This window comes from Callospermophilus lateralis, chromosome 13, assembly GCF_048772815.1.
Source record: "Callospermophilus lateralis isolate mCalLat2 chromosome 13, mCalLat2.hap1, whole genome shotgun sequence".
In the NCBI taxonomy this organism is placed as follows: Eukaryota; Metazoa; Chordata; class Mammalia; order Rodentia; family Sciuridae; genus Callospermophilus; species Callospermophilus lateralis.
Window position 1 is genome coordinate 108942771 of NC_135317.1, and position 17892 is coordinate 108960662.

The window sequence follows — 17892 nt, forward strand, 5'->3', positions numbered from 1 at the left end:
GGAGCTCTTGCTGGCAGGTGGGGGCCTCCTTGGAGACCTGTGTGCAAGGCGCCAGCTGCCTGGGTCTTGCTTCTCTGAACTTGCTGCACTGTGGCCTGTTGGATTCTTAGTGCTGCTTTGAGTTCCTCACGTCCAGAGGTGACACAATTACTCAGGGAAGAATGGAGTTCTAGCCTCACACTGCAGGGCCGCGGCTGGAAGAGCTCCTACACCTCCTGTCTTCATACATTCCTCCCTGTTCTTCCCCTTCCCTCCACCCAGAGAGAACCCCAGACCTTTCCTCCATTCCCCGCCTGCCCGACGTTTATGAGGCTCACTGCATCTGTGGCCGGCTGTTCCTGCCTCTGCCCTCCCTGGCTTGAGGGTCTCTGCTTCCCTCCCTCACCCTCGGACATCTCTTGTTTATGGGCTGCTGGGATTTTTCCAATAACCTGAGATGAATCTGCAAGGCCCCACAGGTAGTGCACCTCCGTCTCCCAGCCATAAACCACGCGGGGCTTTCATCTGCGATTGCTTGGGTCCGAGGCAGGTGGGAGGCACAGCAGCGGGGGAGTGGCAGCCTGAGCCGTTCCAGACACTCTTTTTACAGGAAAGGCCCCGAGAAGCATGTCTGGACTTGGTGCCAAGCCAGTTCACTTCACTCTGGTGGGCTGTGCGTGGAGACTAGCTCTCTGGCCTCCCCTCTAGGAGTCAGATTTATGCTGGGGCTGTCTAAACGGCCTCCGGGGATGCTGACATTTGTTGTGGGAGAGCGCGAGTGGTGTTCCTTTCATCTCCACTGAGGGGTGTCGGCTTAAATCATGAGGCCCGGCCCCAGCCCGCATCAGGGTGTGGGAGTCTCTGGCAGCCGCTCCTCTGCTGTTTGAACGTTTCCTTCATCTTCCGCTCACAGCACTCCCACCGGCTCGTGAGAGCTTCCCTTTCTGTTTGACAAGTTCAAAGCCTGCAGTCCAGGTCCTACCTGTTCTCCGAGGAGAAATGGGAACCCGAGTCCAGCAGGTCTGCACTGCTGAAAGAGCAGGGCACTCAGACCTGGGACATGGGCATTAGCTTATCTAGCAGAGTGGAGGATGTCACATGCCCCTAATGTTTACACACGGTGGCTGAAGCTGGTGAGGGTCAGCGACGGCCAGCTCCTGTTGGCAGCTAGGTGTGGCATCTGCCTGCATGTGGGAGGTGCCACGTGCCCCTCCACCCCTCCGTCCTCAGAGTCTCTCACCCAGACCTGCCGGGACACCCGAGAGTCCCTTGGTGTGGGGCGGGCAGAGGCATGTCCTGCCACGTGAATGTGTGCTGTTGACTGGGGGCCCACCTCAGACGGTGCCAGGAGGACTCTGAGGGTCAGCCCAGGGGAGGGGTCCAGGGCAAGGGTCAGCAAACCACAGCATGCCAGCCACATCTGGCCTGGTGCCAGGTCCTGCCTGCCACAGGTGACTCCTGGCAAAGGCTCCCTTTCTCTTCTACTGGGCAGCCCCGTCCATCTGTGTGGCCCTCACTTTCGCACAGTGAACGGAGCCCAGCCTTCAAGCAGCCTGAGGCTGCCCTCTGTGTAGGGCAAGTGAGACTCACTCTCTGGTGTGCTATGGAGAGTCTGGAGACCCCCCTCTGGGGCTGCTGAGGAAAGAAGGGGTGAGATGCCGAAGGGCAGAGGGGTCGGCCCCTCTCCTCCTCTCTTCCCCCTCTGCCTCCTCCCTCTGGACACAGCCAGCTTCCTGTCCCCTACGAGGTGTGGAGAGGGGCCGGGCACCACCTTGCTGGGCCCTTGACGTCTTCCAGGCTGACCTTGGCGGCCCTTCTTTTGCCCCTTCCCTGTCGGTTCCTGGACGAGAGCTCTCTGGAAATAGGCATGTGCCCTAGGTGAGCACAGTGACGGAGAGCCCCAGAGGACCGCAGCCATCCTGTCCCTGGACCAACTTCAGAACTCACCCTCCTTCTCAGCCAGCACCCAGGGGAGGGGTCTCAGTGGGTAAGCTGTGGTGTGCCCATCAGGGACACTGCACAAAGCCCACTCGCTGTGGGCTGGGGTCAGTTCTGCAGAGGGAGAAATGCCAGAGTCCAGAACCAGAGCTCAGCCCTCCCCTGGACACGAGGCTACTGGCACCTGGAAACAGGCATCCAGGGCTGAGGACAGGTCCTTTGTGTTGAAGTAGTCATGGCGATTCTCATGTTCCAGGAAGCCCAAGCCTTCCCATGCAGCCCTCATTTAATTTCAACAACAGTTACAATTCTTCTCTCTCTCTGTCTCTCTCACTCTCTGTCTCTCTCTGTCTCTCTCGCTCTCTGTCTCTCTCTTTCTTTCTAACAGGAATTTAACTCGGGGTGCTTAACCACTGAGCAACATCCACATCCCTTTTTATTGTTTTTTGTTTGTTTTGAGACAGGGTCTTGCTAAGTTGCTTAGAGCCTCACTAAGTTGCTGAGGCTGGCTTCAAACCTGTGATCCTCCTGCCTCAGCCTCCTGACGGGCTGGGAGTACCGGCGAGTGCACCATGCTAGGCCACAGTTACTCTTCCTGATGAGAAAACTAGATCTTGGAAAAGTGTTCACAGCCCTGCAGACTCATCCTTGAGCTGTGTGACCCTGGCAGGAGCTCCACAGGACACTTGGGTGGGATGTCAGCCTGTTTCCTCAGAAATGCCACTGGAGGTTCTCTGGGGCCAGGGGGCCTCCCTGGACATAGGGACGGGTGGGGGGTGGGTCTGAGCAGTGGACTGACCAGGTCTGCAGGGTGAACCTCTCGTCCTCCAGGAGTCTCCCCCTTCCAGGAGGACCTGAAGCCCCTCACCCAGCGTGACTGAGTCCAGCTGCATTGTGCCCAGGAAGGCACACAGAGGAGACGGTGCCCGAGGAGCCTCCTAGCCAGGAGGACCCTGGCTGGGACCCTTTTCGACCTTTCAGTGTCTCTTATTTGTATTCTTGAGGAAGGGAGGCCCAGGAAAAAGACAACACCTATTAAGCACCACCTGTATGGCAGGACCCCGCTGCTTGCACACAGGACTCCGTGGACACCCACTGGGTGGGCATTATTGCACGCGAGGAAGCGGCGGGGAGTGACAACTGCATCGGGCTGTGCCTGCATTAGGTGCCCCTTCAGCCCAGGGGACTCACGGCCGAGTGTCCTTCATGCCCAAGCTGCGGTTTACATGTTTGCAGGAGGACAGATAAGAAGGCCCTGGTGGAGCCAAAACGGGAGCTCAGAGATGGCCAGGTGATAGGAGCTGCTCGGGTGGCAGCTGGAGAGGTCAGGGACCGGGCTCACGTGGCTTCCTTGAAGGGCCAGAGGGACTGGCGCAGAGCAAACCCAGGGCAGAGGTCTTCCCGAGAGCCAAGAGGACCCGGGAGATCTGGGGGGCCCAGAGACGAGGGAGGCCATCCTTAGGATGAGTTGGACACAAGCACCTGTGGCCCTTACTGCCCCTGAACAGGAAGTCTTCCTCACACGGGCTCTGCAGAGCCTGGGCGCAGCTTCCCAAGAGGTAGCCTGGGTACTAGGCCTTGATCCCTTTAAAAGTCACCCCTGTCCTCCTGCTGCTTACGGAGTGGAAGCAGTTCACATGGTCTGCAGTCACTCTGCGAAGGGTCATTGATTCTATGGACAGCAGTTCTGATGGTCTCAGCCTGCAGGTAATCAGTCCAGTGCTGGTCCTCGGTGGCCTTGGGAACAGAGTTCTTCACGGTGTCTGGGAGGCCCGGTGCACTAGTGCTGAGCTGAGGCCTGGGAGGTCCTCTGATGACAAGCACTGACTGCTGACCTGCAGGCCGAGCAGCAGCCGCTCACCTCACGCTCGGGAGGCCAATGAGCAGGCTCCCTGCCGAGGAGGCAGCACGCTGGACCAGCCAGGGCGGAGCACTGTGGTGACGACCAGGTGTAGTCTGGACCTCCTGGTTCCTGCCCTGGATTCGAAGCGCTCTCCTTAGCTCTTCCTGGGAGCTTTGGGGTCCTTGCCGCGGGCTGTTGCGTGCACGGGTTGTCCTGACGGGGTGTGCACCCCGCTGCAGGAACCTCTGGGAACTCCCTGCAGCGTCTTCTCCTTCTTTCAGGCAAAAGCGACGAGGAGGAGAGCCTTTGCAAGTCTGCTCCGGGGGCGGGGAAGGGAGCCTCTGAGGACGGCAAGGACCACAAGCGCCCCAAACGCCCCAGAACCATCCTGACCACCCAGCAAAGGAGAGCATTCAAGGCCTCGTTCGAAGTGTCCTCCAAGCCCTGCAGGAAGGTACCGGAGGGCAGAAGGGAGGGCAGGGGACAGCACTGCTTCTCTGGGTGCCCAGGCTCCTCTGGAGGTTGGCACACGGGGTCCCAGTGGTGGGGAAGAGGGGTCAGTCTGTGCAGGAGGGCTTGAGCTCTGCTGGGGACCCTGGGCTGTGGCAGGGATCCCCGGGCCTCCGAGTGTGGTGCCGATCCACACACAGAAGCATTCGTTTTGTTGTGGACTAAGACGCTGTGACAAAGAATGTGGGATGCGGTGGCCTGGTTGTTCCTTGCTGTGTGCTGGGACCCCTTCGAGCTACAGGCTTTCCTTTGGTGGAGATGGACCCTGGCTTTGAAAGCCCCCTCCATGCCTGTAGGGGCCATGACCAGGGGGCTGCAGAGAACCTGGTATAAAGAAACTCGGGCCTTAGTGAGAGAGGGGTGTGTTCTCCCTACACCACAGTCCAAAGGAGAGCAGGCCGAGGCTGACGCAGCTGTGCTGTCCATCACACGGGGCCCAAGGGCTGTCCAGCTGTCACCCTGTTTCCCACCACCAGGGAGGGGAGGGGGCTGTGTGTGAGAGGGCGAAGCTCAGTCCTGCAGGACAGGCTGGGGCTGAGCCCACCTGTGACCCCGCGCCCTGCTGTGCTCAGGACTTCACTGTGGGATGGAGGAGGTGGGTGCTGGGACAGTGACCTGGCTCTGCCACAATGACTGTGGCCGTCACTGAGCGTTCATGGCTGTCCAGCTGCCTGCCATGTACTGGGCACTGTCTTTTACACAGTAAAAGGGAAGTGATCGTTCTTTCTGAAATTTGTAAAGGAAATACCGTTTTTAAGAGGTTAGCATTTCTTTTTCTCCTTCCTATGGGAATTCCTCAGCCTTTGCTGTAGCGAGGAGGTAGCCCGAAGTCTGAGTCACCCCAGCAGACATTTCCTGTTCTGGGCTGGGGGCTGTGGCCCCACAGGGTCCAGGTGTGGGCTGCTCCACCTGCTCTTGGGGGTCTAGGCTGAAGAAGCAGTGCCCTCCTGGGACGTGTTCTCATGGAGGTGGCCGAAGGCAAGAGGCCAGGGCAGAGAGAGAGCCAGGGAAGTCCTCTTGCTGGATGTCACCCTGATTCACAGGTCAATCGAGGCTGGGGCTTAGCACCCCCACAGGGCAGGGGTTGAGGGTGACAACTGGTGGAACACAGTGCCCTCTGTCACCAGGTGCCCTTCCTTCCCTGCCCTCACAGAGGTGCACTCCGCGGGGCCCTGGTAGGAAGCGGCTTCCCGAGGCGGCTTGGTCAGGACAGGTTGTACCTCCCCTGAGGGCTTCCCAGCCTCCGTGAGGCCATGTGCTGGAGGCTTGTTCCTGGGCACCTTTCAGACCAACAGCGAGGAGTGGCGTCCACCAGGACTGTAGCCCCAGGGTGTGAGCTGGAGGACAAAGGAGCCTTGGGCCACGGGAGGGGCGTCCACTCTGGAATCAGGCGAGGCCTGGGAACAGGTGGCTTCCGAGCTGGGCCTCTGAGAATGGATAGAGTTTCAGCAGGTGCAGGGGCCCTGCTTAGCGGGAGGGTGGATGGACCTTGAAAGTCCGGCCTGATCCTCCTCATGTAAGCTCAGCCCAGTGGCATGATTAGGGTGAGCACTTCCCAGGCCGGGGCTCGCTCTCTGCGTGTTTGTTCAGGGCGCTTTCCAATCCCATCTTCTCTGGAGACTCCCAGGGAGGGGCCATGTCTCTCTGGCCTCTCTGCCAATCTGCTTTATCGGCCGCTCCTCTCCCGCCCTCTTGCCAGCCTCACTGTGAGCCTGGATGGCCGACAGATGTTTAAACACATCTCTATTATCTGGACCCCTCATCCTCGTCCCTACCTGGCCCCAGTGCATGTGTCCACCTGCTGGGTTCCAGGTGGCCCCTATTTTTTGTCTCTTTTTGGGAAGGGCTCCCTGAGGGTAACAGTGCAGAACCCCCAAAGTCTCTGAGTTAGAGGGACAAAGGTCCATGGATTTAGGCGGGAGGAGGGAGGGTGGACAGCCCTGGGAAAGCGGTCTTCACCCCGTTCCTCCCCCAGTGGCCTGCAGCTGCAGCATCTGGCACTTTCTAGGGCTGACTCCAGGGCAGGGGATGCCTGCAGCTCTCCTGGGAGCGTGGGTCTGAGTTCCCGAGTGGCTGGGGTCGGCCAGCGTTCATCACTGCGACCAGGTCCCCGACCTGACAGTTAAAGGAGGGGCGGCTTATTTTGCCTCGTCCAGGGTCCCCCGGCTCCACTGCTGTGAGGCAGCGCGTCGTGGTGGGAGTGTGGCGAGGAGGCCAGGACCTCCTGGCAGCCGGGGAATGGAGAGGGCTGGAGCAAGAGGCCGGTGGCCAGATAGAGTCCCCAAGGGCAGACCCACTTCTTCCCCTCCAGCGGTCCATTCAGTCACCAGGAACTGATCCTCCGAGGAGACTGGAGCCCTGCAATCCTGCCAGTCCTGAGAGCCCCACCTCTGGTCATGCTGCCCGGGGACAGGCCTTCAGCACCGGCCTTTGGGGTCTGTTTGCCTGGACTCCTTTCCACCTGGAGGGAGCCTGTCTGGCTCTGACTTTGGCTGAGCATGAATCAGGCTCTGGGCTCTGCACAGACGCGGCCTGTTGGCCTCCCCAGGGCTGCACAGGAAGTGCTCTGCCTCCTTCCGGCACTGCACTGCGGCGGGTTCTACAGGAATAACCATCACTTCTTCCAGGTGAGGGAGACTCTGGCCGCGGAGACGGGGCTGAGCGTCCGTGTGGTGCAGGTGTGGTTCCAGAACCAGAGGGCTAAGGTAAGGCTCCTTGCCTCCTCCGTGTCGCCCTTCCTGCCGCAGGAGCAGGGGCTGTGCCCTGGCCACGAGTTCCTACCTGAGCTCCCTGGAGGGCAGCTCTCTCCAGCAGAATCCTGCTGCCACTGGGCTTCAGCCAGGCGCCCCGGGAAGGCCCACTGAGGCATCTGTCTGTTTTCTAGTGGCCCTGCCTCTGAATCCGGCCAACCATCGGTACCAATCAGGTCTTTGGAGAACCATCTTTCTTTTAATTTACATTTTTTCAATGTATACCTGTGCACTACAGATACCAGGGGTTTGTTTGTTTGTTTCATTTCATTTTTGGTATTTCAAAGAGAAACCCCAAAGCACTCTGATGACTGGCCCAAGACCACCTGTTGGCATGGTGGTGTGAGAGCCCTCCCTGCCCTCCCCTGCAGCTCAGCCCACCTGCCGCCCTGCCCTCCTGGCTGGCCAGCCTGCCGCCCTGCCGTGGGCCCTCTTGGAACTTCTGCCCCTGCCTTTTCCACCCCTGCAACTGCCTGTGTCTGCCAAGGGGCTGCATCGCGGCGTTTGCTCCGGGTGGGCGAGGGGACCGTTCCTGCAGTGGAATTCCCCAGAGTGAGGCTAGGGATGGGTGAGCCATCCGAATGGGCTCCAGGGAGCAGGCACTGAAGAGGCTCCCTTCCCCACGGAGGCATAAGGCAGAGAAGCACTCAGACCCCCGGGAACCTTGCAGTGAAGACATTTATTTAAAATGCAGTGTTTCTTCTCTCTCTCTCTCTCCCCCCCCTCCCTCTCTCTCCCCCCCTCCTCCCCCCTCTCTCTCCCCCCTCTCTCCCCCCTCCCCCCTCTCCCCCTCTCCCCCCCTCTCTCCTCTCTCCCCCCTCTCTCCTCTCTCCCTCCTCTCTCTCTCTCTCTCTTCTCTCTCTCTCTCTCTCTCTCCCTCTCTCTCTCTCCCCCTCTCTCCTCTCTCTCTCCCCTCTCTCTCCCCTCTCTCTCTCTCTCCCCCCCTCTCCCCCCCTCTCTCCTCTCCTCTCTCTCTCTCCTCTCTCCCTCTCTCTCCCCCCTCTCCCCCCCTCTCTCCTCTCCTCTCTCTCCTCTCTCTCCCTCCCTCTCCCCCCTCCCCCCTCTCCCCCTCTCTCCTCTCTCTCTCTCCCTCTCTCCCCTCTCTCTCTCTCCCCCCTCTCCTCTCCTCTCTCTCTCCTCTCTCTCTCTCTCTCTCTCTCTCCTCTCTCCCCCCCTCCCCCCTCTCCCCCCTCCCCCCTCTCCCCCCCTCTCCCCCTCCCCCCTCTCCCCCCTCTCTCCCCCCTCTACCCCCCCTCCCCCCTCCCCCTCCCCCCCTCTCTCCCCCCCTCTCCCCCTCCCCCTCTCTCCCCCCTCTCTCCCCCCTCTCCCCCTCCCCCCTCTCCCCCCCTCTCCCCCCTCTCTCCCTCCCTCTCCCCCCTCCCCCCTCTCCCCCCCTCTCTCCCCCCTCTCTCCCCCCCTCCCCCTCTCTCCCCCACACACACATGTGTTAACATATTATGGGGCACCAAGGTTCCCCTGTTCCAACAGAACACAGTTTGGGAAACGTGGGGCTCAGTGTCTCAGCTGAGGCTCTGGGTGGGTCTCAGACTCAAGGTGGCCAGTGGCGGAATCGTCTCCTGCTCATCCAAGCCACCGTGCAGCCTTGCTGAGAGGGAGTCCCTGTTCCTGGGGGTGAGTGTCCTCCCCAGCAGCTGTGAAGGGGTCTTGGGGATCTCTTCCTCAGCCTGGCTTCGTGTGGGGGGTGGAGGCCCTTCCTGCCCCTGGTGAGTGGCCTGTCATGGCCAACTCTGATGGGCCGTCTCTCCCACCAGATGAAGAAGCTGGCCCGGCGGCAGCAGCAGCAGCAGCAGGACCAGCAGAACACGCAGCGGCTGAGTTCTGGTAAGCCCTGGCCGAGTCCGGCCCTGCGCCCCAGGCCAGCACCTGCCCAGCTCCATGAGCGACGGGCACTCAGTGGAGCCCAGCCCCCGACTGGAGAGAGAAGCCCGCCACATGGGGGTGAGCCAGGAGGAGCCCGTGAGAGCATGAGGCCCCGGGCAGCACTTCCAGAGCTCTGGCTCCTGCAGAGCCTGGCCTGGACCGGTCAGGGTTAGGGCACACATCAGACGTCTGTGGAGTCAGGGACGCATCCTGGTTCTCATGTCCAGTCCCCCTCCTCTAGGATGGCCGGTTTGGTAGAAGCCTCCCCGTCATCCCTGTGACAGTTACCTGAGACCATCGACTTCACGGAGAGGTGGTCTGGCTCGGGGTTCCCGTCCACGTCGGGCCTGTTGCCTTGGGTCCGTGAGAGGCAGCGCACCGTGGGGAGTGTGTGGCATAGGAACTGCCTGCCCCGTGGGGACCAGAAAGCAGAGTCAGGCGGGGCGGGGGCTGGAGGACAGAGAGGGAGCTTCCGGGTATGTGCCAGTGACCCACTTCCTCCCACTGGTCCCCAAAGCCGCCCGGACCCCCACAGTGCCACAGGCTGAGAACCAAGCCTCTAGCATCGGCCTCTGGAGGAGACTCATTTCCAAACCATAGCAACCCCTTCAAAATAGTGTAAAATAATGACGAAGGCTCCGCCAGTCTCACCTCCTGGCATCGGTGAGGGCTGGAGCCAGTTTGGGAGTCGTCTTTGACTACGCTCTGTTGGGATGGCTTCTTTCTTTCTTTTTTTTTTTTTTGACATCATATATATTTTATTTTTTTAAAAATTCATTTATTTTTTTATTGTTAGTTGTTCAAAACATTACATAGCTCTTGACATATCATATTTCATACATTTGATTCAAGTGGGTTATGAACTCCCATTTTTACCCTGTATACAGATTGCAGAATCCCATCCGTTACACATCCACATTTTTACATATTACCATACTAGTGACTGTTGTATTGTTGCGCTGGGCTTTCCACCCACCCCTCGCTGGATGTACCTTCTTTTTTTTTTTTTTTATAGGGGAGGAGTGAGGAGTTGGGAGGGGAGTGAACGGACAGTCTGTGTTCAAGAAGTGCTAGGGATAAGTATCCACACTTACATGTTAGAGCCATGTCATTCTTAAAGGACTCGGCACCCACCAGGGTTCCTTGAACGGCCTGTGCCTTGGACTGGGTCTCACACGTCAGTGTGCGCACAGGTCACCTGCAGTCTTGGTGAAGTTCAGGTTCTGATTTTTAAGGAAAGTCGTATGGCCCCAAGAGCCTAGGTTTTTAACAAGCTCTCAGGCGGGGCCATTGCTGCAGGCCTGTGGACCGCTTCTTGAAGGCTGTGCCACCAGACGTTGGTCCTCGTCCTTGCTTAGACCCTGAGCTATGCTTGATGTCTGGGCTAGGCTTGATTCATAATTTGGCCCTTGCAGCCAAGAGTCCCTTAACTCTCACTTAACAATGAGAGATGCCTCTTTTAGCCTGCTTCACTGTTTGAAATCTAAAACATGGTGAATTCGCTGCCTTCTTGCCGCCTCCAAATACAGGGCATGCTAATCTTTGAGGTCCTGTCTTAGATCCCATCTATCAACTTCGGGGGTTGAGGGCCCCATAGGTGGAGCTGTTGGTTGGACACTTACGTCCTCTGGTGATAGAAAGGTGTTAGTAGCAGCCTCCTGTTGTAACTTTTCCCCTGATGGCTTTTTCTGCTCTAAACTTTCTTCCCCTTTCTGACTATCTCGAGAGGCCTCCTCTTTTTCCTGATCTAATATGACTTCTACCATAATCTGAACTGAAATCTTTGGATAGGCAAACAAAATCGTATCATCACCCACAATGGCAATGTGCCAACTGGCAGAGTTCCTGGGTGTTTCTTTTCCCTGTCCCTTAAATCTTCACCATGATGGTCCCATTGTGATGTAGTCAACAACTCCTCCTTAAAAGCCATGGGCTGCATTTTTGTATTGTATCAACGTATGCCCTGATTCTTTTTGGTTTTACTGGGGTGCCTCCTTCCTCTAACAATTTACTTAACCTTCTTTTGGTTTGTTTTTTGGTAATTTCTGACCCCATATTTCTGCTACAAGGATAATGCAACTCAAACAGATAACTCAAAACAAAACCAAAGCAAAATGAAACAAAAACAGAACAAAAAATCGTTGTATCGATTTTCTTTTCCTCAGGGCCGAACAACTTCAAACCTTGAGCCAACCATTTTTCCCAGTTTGCCTGAGAAAGTTCTAGGGATAGGCAGCTTGAAACAAAAACAAAATAAATAAAAACAAGAACACATTGTTTTTTGAAATGGTCACCCATTCTTTTGCTCTCCCTCAGGGGTGAGCAATTTCACTTACCCCCAAGATTCAGGCGTTCCCCATACGGGCCACCAAATGCCGTAGTCTGGCTGGGCACAAATCACGAGCCACTCAAGCAGGAATAGACTTTATTTTCAAAACTCCCGCGAACACCTTCTCCCGGGATACACCACACCAACCGGAATTCCCACCTCCGGAAATTCCCTCCTACCGCACTTCCCCAACCAATGGGAACTCTCCGGGAGTCCTGCGAGAGCTCCAAAGTAGCAGGCCAAGGCGGACAACAGGGGTCTAATATCCAATTGAATGCAGATCTTAACATAATCATTATCATCTCAATGGCTTGTTGGCATCACCTTTCAACCAAAAATGCCATGCGTCATTCCTACTCCGCTATGGCTCTTAGCAGCCCAGGCATGAAGCTCTGCAGCCACCATCACACAGTCACTGGGGGCAGCTTGAGGTGGCCTCTGTAATTCTCAGCACCTGGTGTCTGAACCCTTCGGTGGTCACTCCCACACTGTGTAGGTCTGACCTAGAGTGTGATTTCCAAACGTCCCGAGAGATGTGGTGGTGTCTGCCTGGGGTGTCCTGGATCACAGCATGGGCATCTGGTAGTGAGGGGTGTGAGGTCCAGGTGGGGCTCGGGGCTACAAATCGAGAATGATCTGCCACCTTCTTTGTTCCGCAGCTCAGACAAATGGTGGCGGGAGTGCTGGGATGGAAGGGATCATGAACCCCTACACGGCTCTGCCCACCCCGCAGCAGCTGCTGGCCATCGAGCAGAGCGTCTACAGCTCCGACCCCTTCCGACAGGGCCTCACCCCACCCCAGATGCCTGGAGATCACATGCACCCTTATGGTAAGAGGCCTTGAGCCCCACGGGCCTCCCACCTGCTGTGGTCCCTCCTTCCCTCCCAGATGCACCTGCGCAGCTCCCAGATGCTCACTGTGGCTTCCCCGCATGACAAGTGCCCCACAAAGCAGGGCTAGAGTCACCCCAGGGTCAGCTACTGGTGGCTGCAGGGGGAAGGCTCCTGTGTGCTTACCAGTGAGGTTCCTCTCAGAGTTCCCGAGGCTTCCTCGCTGAGCATCCCTCTTGTCCCCTCCAGCTCTCTCTGTGAGCCAGTGCTCGGAGGTGAGGCCTGGGGACCACCGAGGAGAGTGAGCCCAGGGCTGCAAGGCTAAAAAGCTCAACCTCAGGGTTGACTGTGGGCCACTCACAGAGTTCTAGGAGGAGTACAATGCATTGATCTTTAGATGGAATCACTGTGCCTCTTACTCTGATAGCTAAAAGATAGTTTTATCAGCAAGCCTTCAAAAAAGAAGTATCAAAGACAAAATCCTCATGAAGATTTTGTCCACATTTCTCCCTCACTTAAAAAAACTCATGGCCAGGTGTGGTGACACACACCTATAATCCCAGCAGCTCAGGAAGCTGAGGCCAGCCTCGGCAACTTAGTAAGGACCTACGCAACTTAGTGAGGCCCTGTCTTAAAATGAAAAATAAAAGACCTGGGGATGTGGCTCAGTGGTTAAGCGCCCCTGGCCTCAATCCCCAGTCCCCCCACCCCTCCAAATAAGTTCTCTTGTTAAAGGCGCGCTACTTGCACACATCTCACACTCAGCAAGCCTTCACCAGCTGGACCTCGCAGGGTCTTTCTGGGCTGACCTCATTCATGCACAGATCTGTGCACACAATGCATATCCCTGGTGTCCTGTGGACACATGAGCACCTCCCTGATGTCCATCCTTCAGCTGGCACAGTCCAGTGGGGCCTCTTTGCACTAGGCCTTGGTAAGCAGGCAGAGGAGGTTTGTGTCATGTTGTCCTCTCAGAGTCTCAGGGGCCATGTTACCGAAGGCCCTGGTGACCTCACAAGGTTGGCTGTTTGCCCCTGGTCACTTCAGGCACAGGTGAAGGCCACCTTGCCGCCCCTCTGGCTGCTGCATCCCTCGGCTGTCCCAGGAGGAGCCCTTTTGGCTTCTGTGTGGAGGGTGCACCACCATCCCTGTCCTGCGCCAAGCAGCTTGGAAACAGAAGGCACTCGGCCTGCGTGCTCTGTTGGAGAGGGCAGTGGTCATCCTGGACGCTCCTGTCAGACTCTCCGAGAGCCACTTCTGAGGCCAAGTCTACAGGGTCCTTGGCCCAGCCTCTGCAGGCCCCTGGCCCAGCCTCTATAGACCCCTGGCCCAGCCTCTGCAGGCCCCTGGCCCAGCCCCTGCAGGATCCCTGGCCCAGCCTCTGCAGGCTCTGGGGCAGCCTCTGTAGACCCCTGACCCAGCCTCTGTAGACCCCTGACCCAGCCTCTGTAAGTCCCTGGCCCAGCCTCTGCAGGTCCCTGACCCAGCCTCTGTAGACCCCTGACCCAGCCTCTGTAGACCCCTGGCCCAGCCTCTGTAAGTCCCTGGCCCAGCCTCTGTAAGTCCCTGACCCAGCCTCTGCAGGCCCCTGGCCCAGACTCTGCAGGCCCCGGACCCAGCCTCTGTAGACCCCTGGCCCAGACTCTGCAGGCCCCTGGCCCAGACTCTGCAGGCCCCTGGCCCAGCCTCTGTAAGTCCCTGGCCCAGCCTCTGCAGGCCCCTGACCCAGACTCTGCAGGTCCCTGACCCAGCCTCTGTAGACCCCTGGCCCAGCCTCTGCAGGCCCCTGGCCCAGCCTCTGTAGGCCTGACCCAGCCTCTGTAGACCCCTGGCCCATCCTCTGCAGGCCCCTGGCCCAGCCTCTGCAGGCCCCTGGCCCAGCCCTCTGTAGGCCCCTGACCCAGCTCTGTAGACCCTGGCCCAGCCTCTGCAGGCCCCTGGCCCAGCTCTGCAGACCCCTGGCCCAGCCTCTGCAGGCCCCTGGCCCAGCCTCTGTAGACCCCTGGCCCAGCCTCTGCAGGCCCCTGGCCCAGCCTCTGTAGACCCCTGACCCAGACTCTGCAGCCCCGGACCCAGACTCTGCAGACCCCTGGCCCAGCCTCGTGAGACCCCTGGCCCAGCCTCTGTAGACCCCTGACCCAGACTCTGCAGACCCCTGACCCAGCCTCTGTAGACCCCTGGCCCAGCCTCTGTAGACCCCTGGCCCAGCCTCTGTAGACCCCTGACCCAGACTCTGCAGACCCCTGACCCAGCCTCTGTAGACCCCTGACCCAGCCTCTGTAGACCCCTGGCCCAGCCTCTGTAGACCCCTGGCCCAGCCTCTGTAGACCCCTGGCCCAGCCTCTGCAGGCCCCTGACCCAGACTCTGCAGACCCCTGGCCCAGCCTCTGCAGGCCCCTGACCCAGACTCTGCAGACCCCTGGCCCAGCCTCTGTAGACCCCTGGCCCAGCCTCTGTAGACCCCTGGCCCAGCCTCTGTAGGCCCCTGACCCAGCCTCTGCAGGCCCCTGGCCCAGCCTCTGTAGACCCCTGGCCCAGCCTCTGCAGACCCCTGGCCCAGCCTCTGTAGACCCCTGACCCAGCCTCTGCAGACCCCTGGCCCAGCCTCTGTAGACCCCTGACCCAGCCTCTGTAGACCCCTGGCCCAGCCTCTGTAGACCCTGACCCAGACTCTGTAGACCCCTGACCCAGACTCTGCAGACCCCTGGCCCAGCCTCTGTAGGCCCCTGACCCAGCCTCTGTAGGCCCCTGACCCAGCCTCTGTAGCCCCTGACCCAGACTCTGCAGAGCCTGCCCAGCCTCTGTAGACCCCTGGCCCAGCCTCTGCAGACCCCTGGCCCAGCCTCTGAGACCCCTGACCCAGCCTCTGCAGACCCCTGGCCCAGCCTCTGCAGACCCCTGACCCAGCCTCTGTAGACCCCTGGCCCAGCCTCTGTAGACCCCTGACCCAGACTCTGTAGACCCTGACCCAGACTCTGCAGACCCCTGGCCCAGCCTCTGAGGCCCCTGACCCAGCACTGTAGACCCTGACCCAGACTCTGCAGACCCCTGGCCCAGCCTCTGTAGACCCCTGGCAGCCTCTGTAGACCCTGACCCAGACTCTGCAGACCCCTGACCCAAGCCTCTGTAGAACCCCTGGCCCAGCCTCTGTAGACCCCTGGCCCAGCCTCTGTAGACCCCTGACCCAGCCTCTGTAGACCCCTGGCCCAGCCTCTGTAGGCCCCTGACCCAGCCTCTGTAGACCCCTGACCCAGCCTCTGTAGACCCCTGACCCATGCCTCTGGAGACCCCTGGCCCAGCCTCTGTAGGCCCCTGACCCAGCCTCTGTAGACCCCTGGCCCAGCCTCTGTAGACCCCTGACCCAGACTCTGCAGACCCCTGGCCCAGCCTCTGTAGACCCCATGACCCAGCCTCTGTAGGACCCCTGGCCCAGCCTCTGTAGACCCCTGGCCCAGCCTCTGTAGACCCCTGGCCCAGCCTCTGTAGACCCCTGGCCCAGCCTCTGCAGACCCCTGGCCCAGCCTCTGTAGACCCCTGGCCCAGCCTCTGTAGACCCCTGGCCCAGCCTCTGTAGACCCCTGACCCAGGCCTCTGCAGACCCCTGGCCCAGCCTCTGTAGACCCCTGGCCCAGCCTCTGCAGACCCCTGCCCCAGCCTCTGCAGGCCCCTGACCCAGCCTCTGTAGACCCCTGCCAGCCTCTGTAGACCCCTGACCCAGCCTCTGTAGACCCCTGACCCAGACTCTGCAGACCCCTGGCCCAGCCTCTGTAGGCCCCCTGACCCAGCCTCTGCTAGACGCCCCTGACCCAGCCTCTGTAGACCCCTGACCCAGACTCTGCAGACCCCTGGCCCCGGCAGCCACGCAGACCCCTGACCCAGCCTCTGCAGACCCCTGGCCCAGCCTCTGTAGACCCCTGACCCAGACTCTGCAGACCCCTGGCCCAGCCTCTGTAGGCCCCTGACCCAGCCTCTGTAGGCCCCTGACCCAGCCTCTGTAGACCCCTGGCCCAGCCTCTGTAGACCCCTGACCCAGCCTCTGTAGACCCCTGACCCAGCCTCTGCAGACCCCTGACCCAGCCTCTGTAGACCCCTGACCCAGCCTCTGCAGTTCCCTGACCCAGACTCTGCAGACCCCTGGCCCAGCCTCTGTAGACCCCTGACCCAGCCTCTGTAGACCCCTGACCCAGACTCTGCAGACCCCTGGCCCAGCCTCTGTAGGCCCCTGACCCAGCCTCTGTAGGCCCCTGACCCAGCCTCTGTAGACCCCTGGCCCAGCCTCTGTAGACCCCTGACCCAGCCTCTGTAGACCCCTGACCCAGCCTCTGCAGACCCCTGACCCAGCCTCTGTAGACCCCTGACCCAGCCTCTGCAGTTCCCTGACCCAGACTCTGCAGACCCCTGGCCCAGCCTCTGTAGACCCCTGGCCCAGCCTCTGTAGACCCCTGACCCAGCCTCTGCAGACCCCTGGCCCAGCCTCTGTAGGCCCCTGACCCAGCCTCTTAGACCCCTGACCCAGCCTCTGCAGACCCCTGACCCAGCCTCTGTAGACCCCTGACCCAGCCTCTGCAGTTCCCTGACCCAGCCTCTGTAGGCCCCTGACCCAGCCTCTGTAGACCCCTGGCCCAGCCTCTGTAGACCCCTGACCCAGACTCTGCAGACCCCTGGCCCAGCCTCTGCAGGCCCCTGGCCCAGCCTCTGCAGGCTCTGGCCCAGCCTCTGCGAGGATCCTGCCTCCCACCCCTGCTCTCTGTGCATGCTATCCTTTGCTCTGTTGCACTCCATTTAGCACCGTGTGTCCTGGTTTATGGTTCCACGTGTTGCACTTTGGACAGGAGCCCCTGTTGAGATGACAGACTCCTGGATCATGTCCCTCCTGGTTCTCTCTGTAGCTGCTGTCCCCAGCCCCTGCTTTTCCTCCCACTGTGGAAAGAGTCACAGGGATGTGCATTTGCCTGCATTTCCTAACACTGAGGCAAGTCTCTCCTCCCAGACCTCCTGTCAGTATCTCTTCTCCATTTCAGGTGCTGAGCCCCTGTTCCATGACCTGGATAGTGACGACACTTCCCTCAGTAACCTGGGTGACTGTTTCCTAGCAACCTCAGAATCCGGACCCCTGCAGTCCAGAGTGGGCAACCCCATTGACCACCTGTACTCCATGCAGAATTCGTACTTCACCTCTTGAGTCTTCCCAGTGTCTGTGGCTAGGCTCCCACGTGGAACCACCATATTCTGTGAGGGGCCGCTGGCTTTAGGACGGGGAGGCCAGGGCAGAGGTGGGCTGGGGAGGGAGGTGTGTGGGGGTGCTGTCGTATAATGATTTGGCATAGCTCAGCATTTCCAAAGACTGAGTGTGTCACGGATTGCCTAGTTCAATGTTTCTAATAAGAGTCTTAGGATTAGATAGGAAGATGTGCTTATCATTAAGGACAGGGACTTTAATATAGACACTCATGCAAATTAGATACCTAGGGGCTCCTAACAACTTCCCGCAGTTTGGGGAAGCTCTTGTGAAGAGGTGCATATATCTGTCTGTCTGTACACCCACGACAGACAGACAGACAGCTGTGTGCGTGATTGCATAACCTTTCATACCTTGTCATCAAAGTTTATTCATAATTATAACAGACTCCAACTGTACAGCAAAAGTAACTTTATTTTCAGTGTGAACTATATTTAAGGAAATGCTTGATGCACTTAAGTTATAAAATGAGATGATTTACTTTTTATAAGCTTTATTTTTAGTTTGAAGAGATTTGTCAGCAGGGCGGAGAGACTGCCTCCCGCCCCGTGGTGCCGGAGCCCGTCTGCTCCAGAGCCTTCCAGCCTGGGAA

The 17892-nt window shown here is 59.1% G+C and overlaps 1 protein-coding gene across 1 annotated transcript in view; it reads left to right on the top strand.

The window, feature by feature from the left end:
- The window catches only part of Lmx1a (LIM homeobox transcription factor 1 alpha), a 125197-nt gene extending 107954 nt beyond the window's left edge, over window positions 1–17243 (top strand). Inside the window, exons 4-8 of the mRNA XM_077105109.1 lie at window positions 4042–4214; window positions 6898–6975; window positions 8793–8862; window positions 11890–12060; window positions 17083–17243. Of these exons, the coding sequence (XP_076961224.1) occupies window positions 4042–4214; window positions 6898–6975; window positions 8793–8862; window positions 11890–12060; window positions 17083–17243 (653 nt within the window). The remainder of the gene's footprint in view (window positions 1–4041; window positions 4215–6897; window positions 6976–8792; window positions 8863–11889; window positions 12061–17082) is intronic.
- Window positions 17244–17892: the final 649 nt, after the last annotated feature.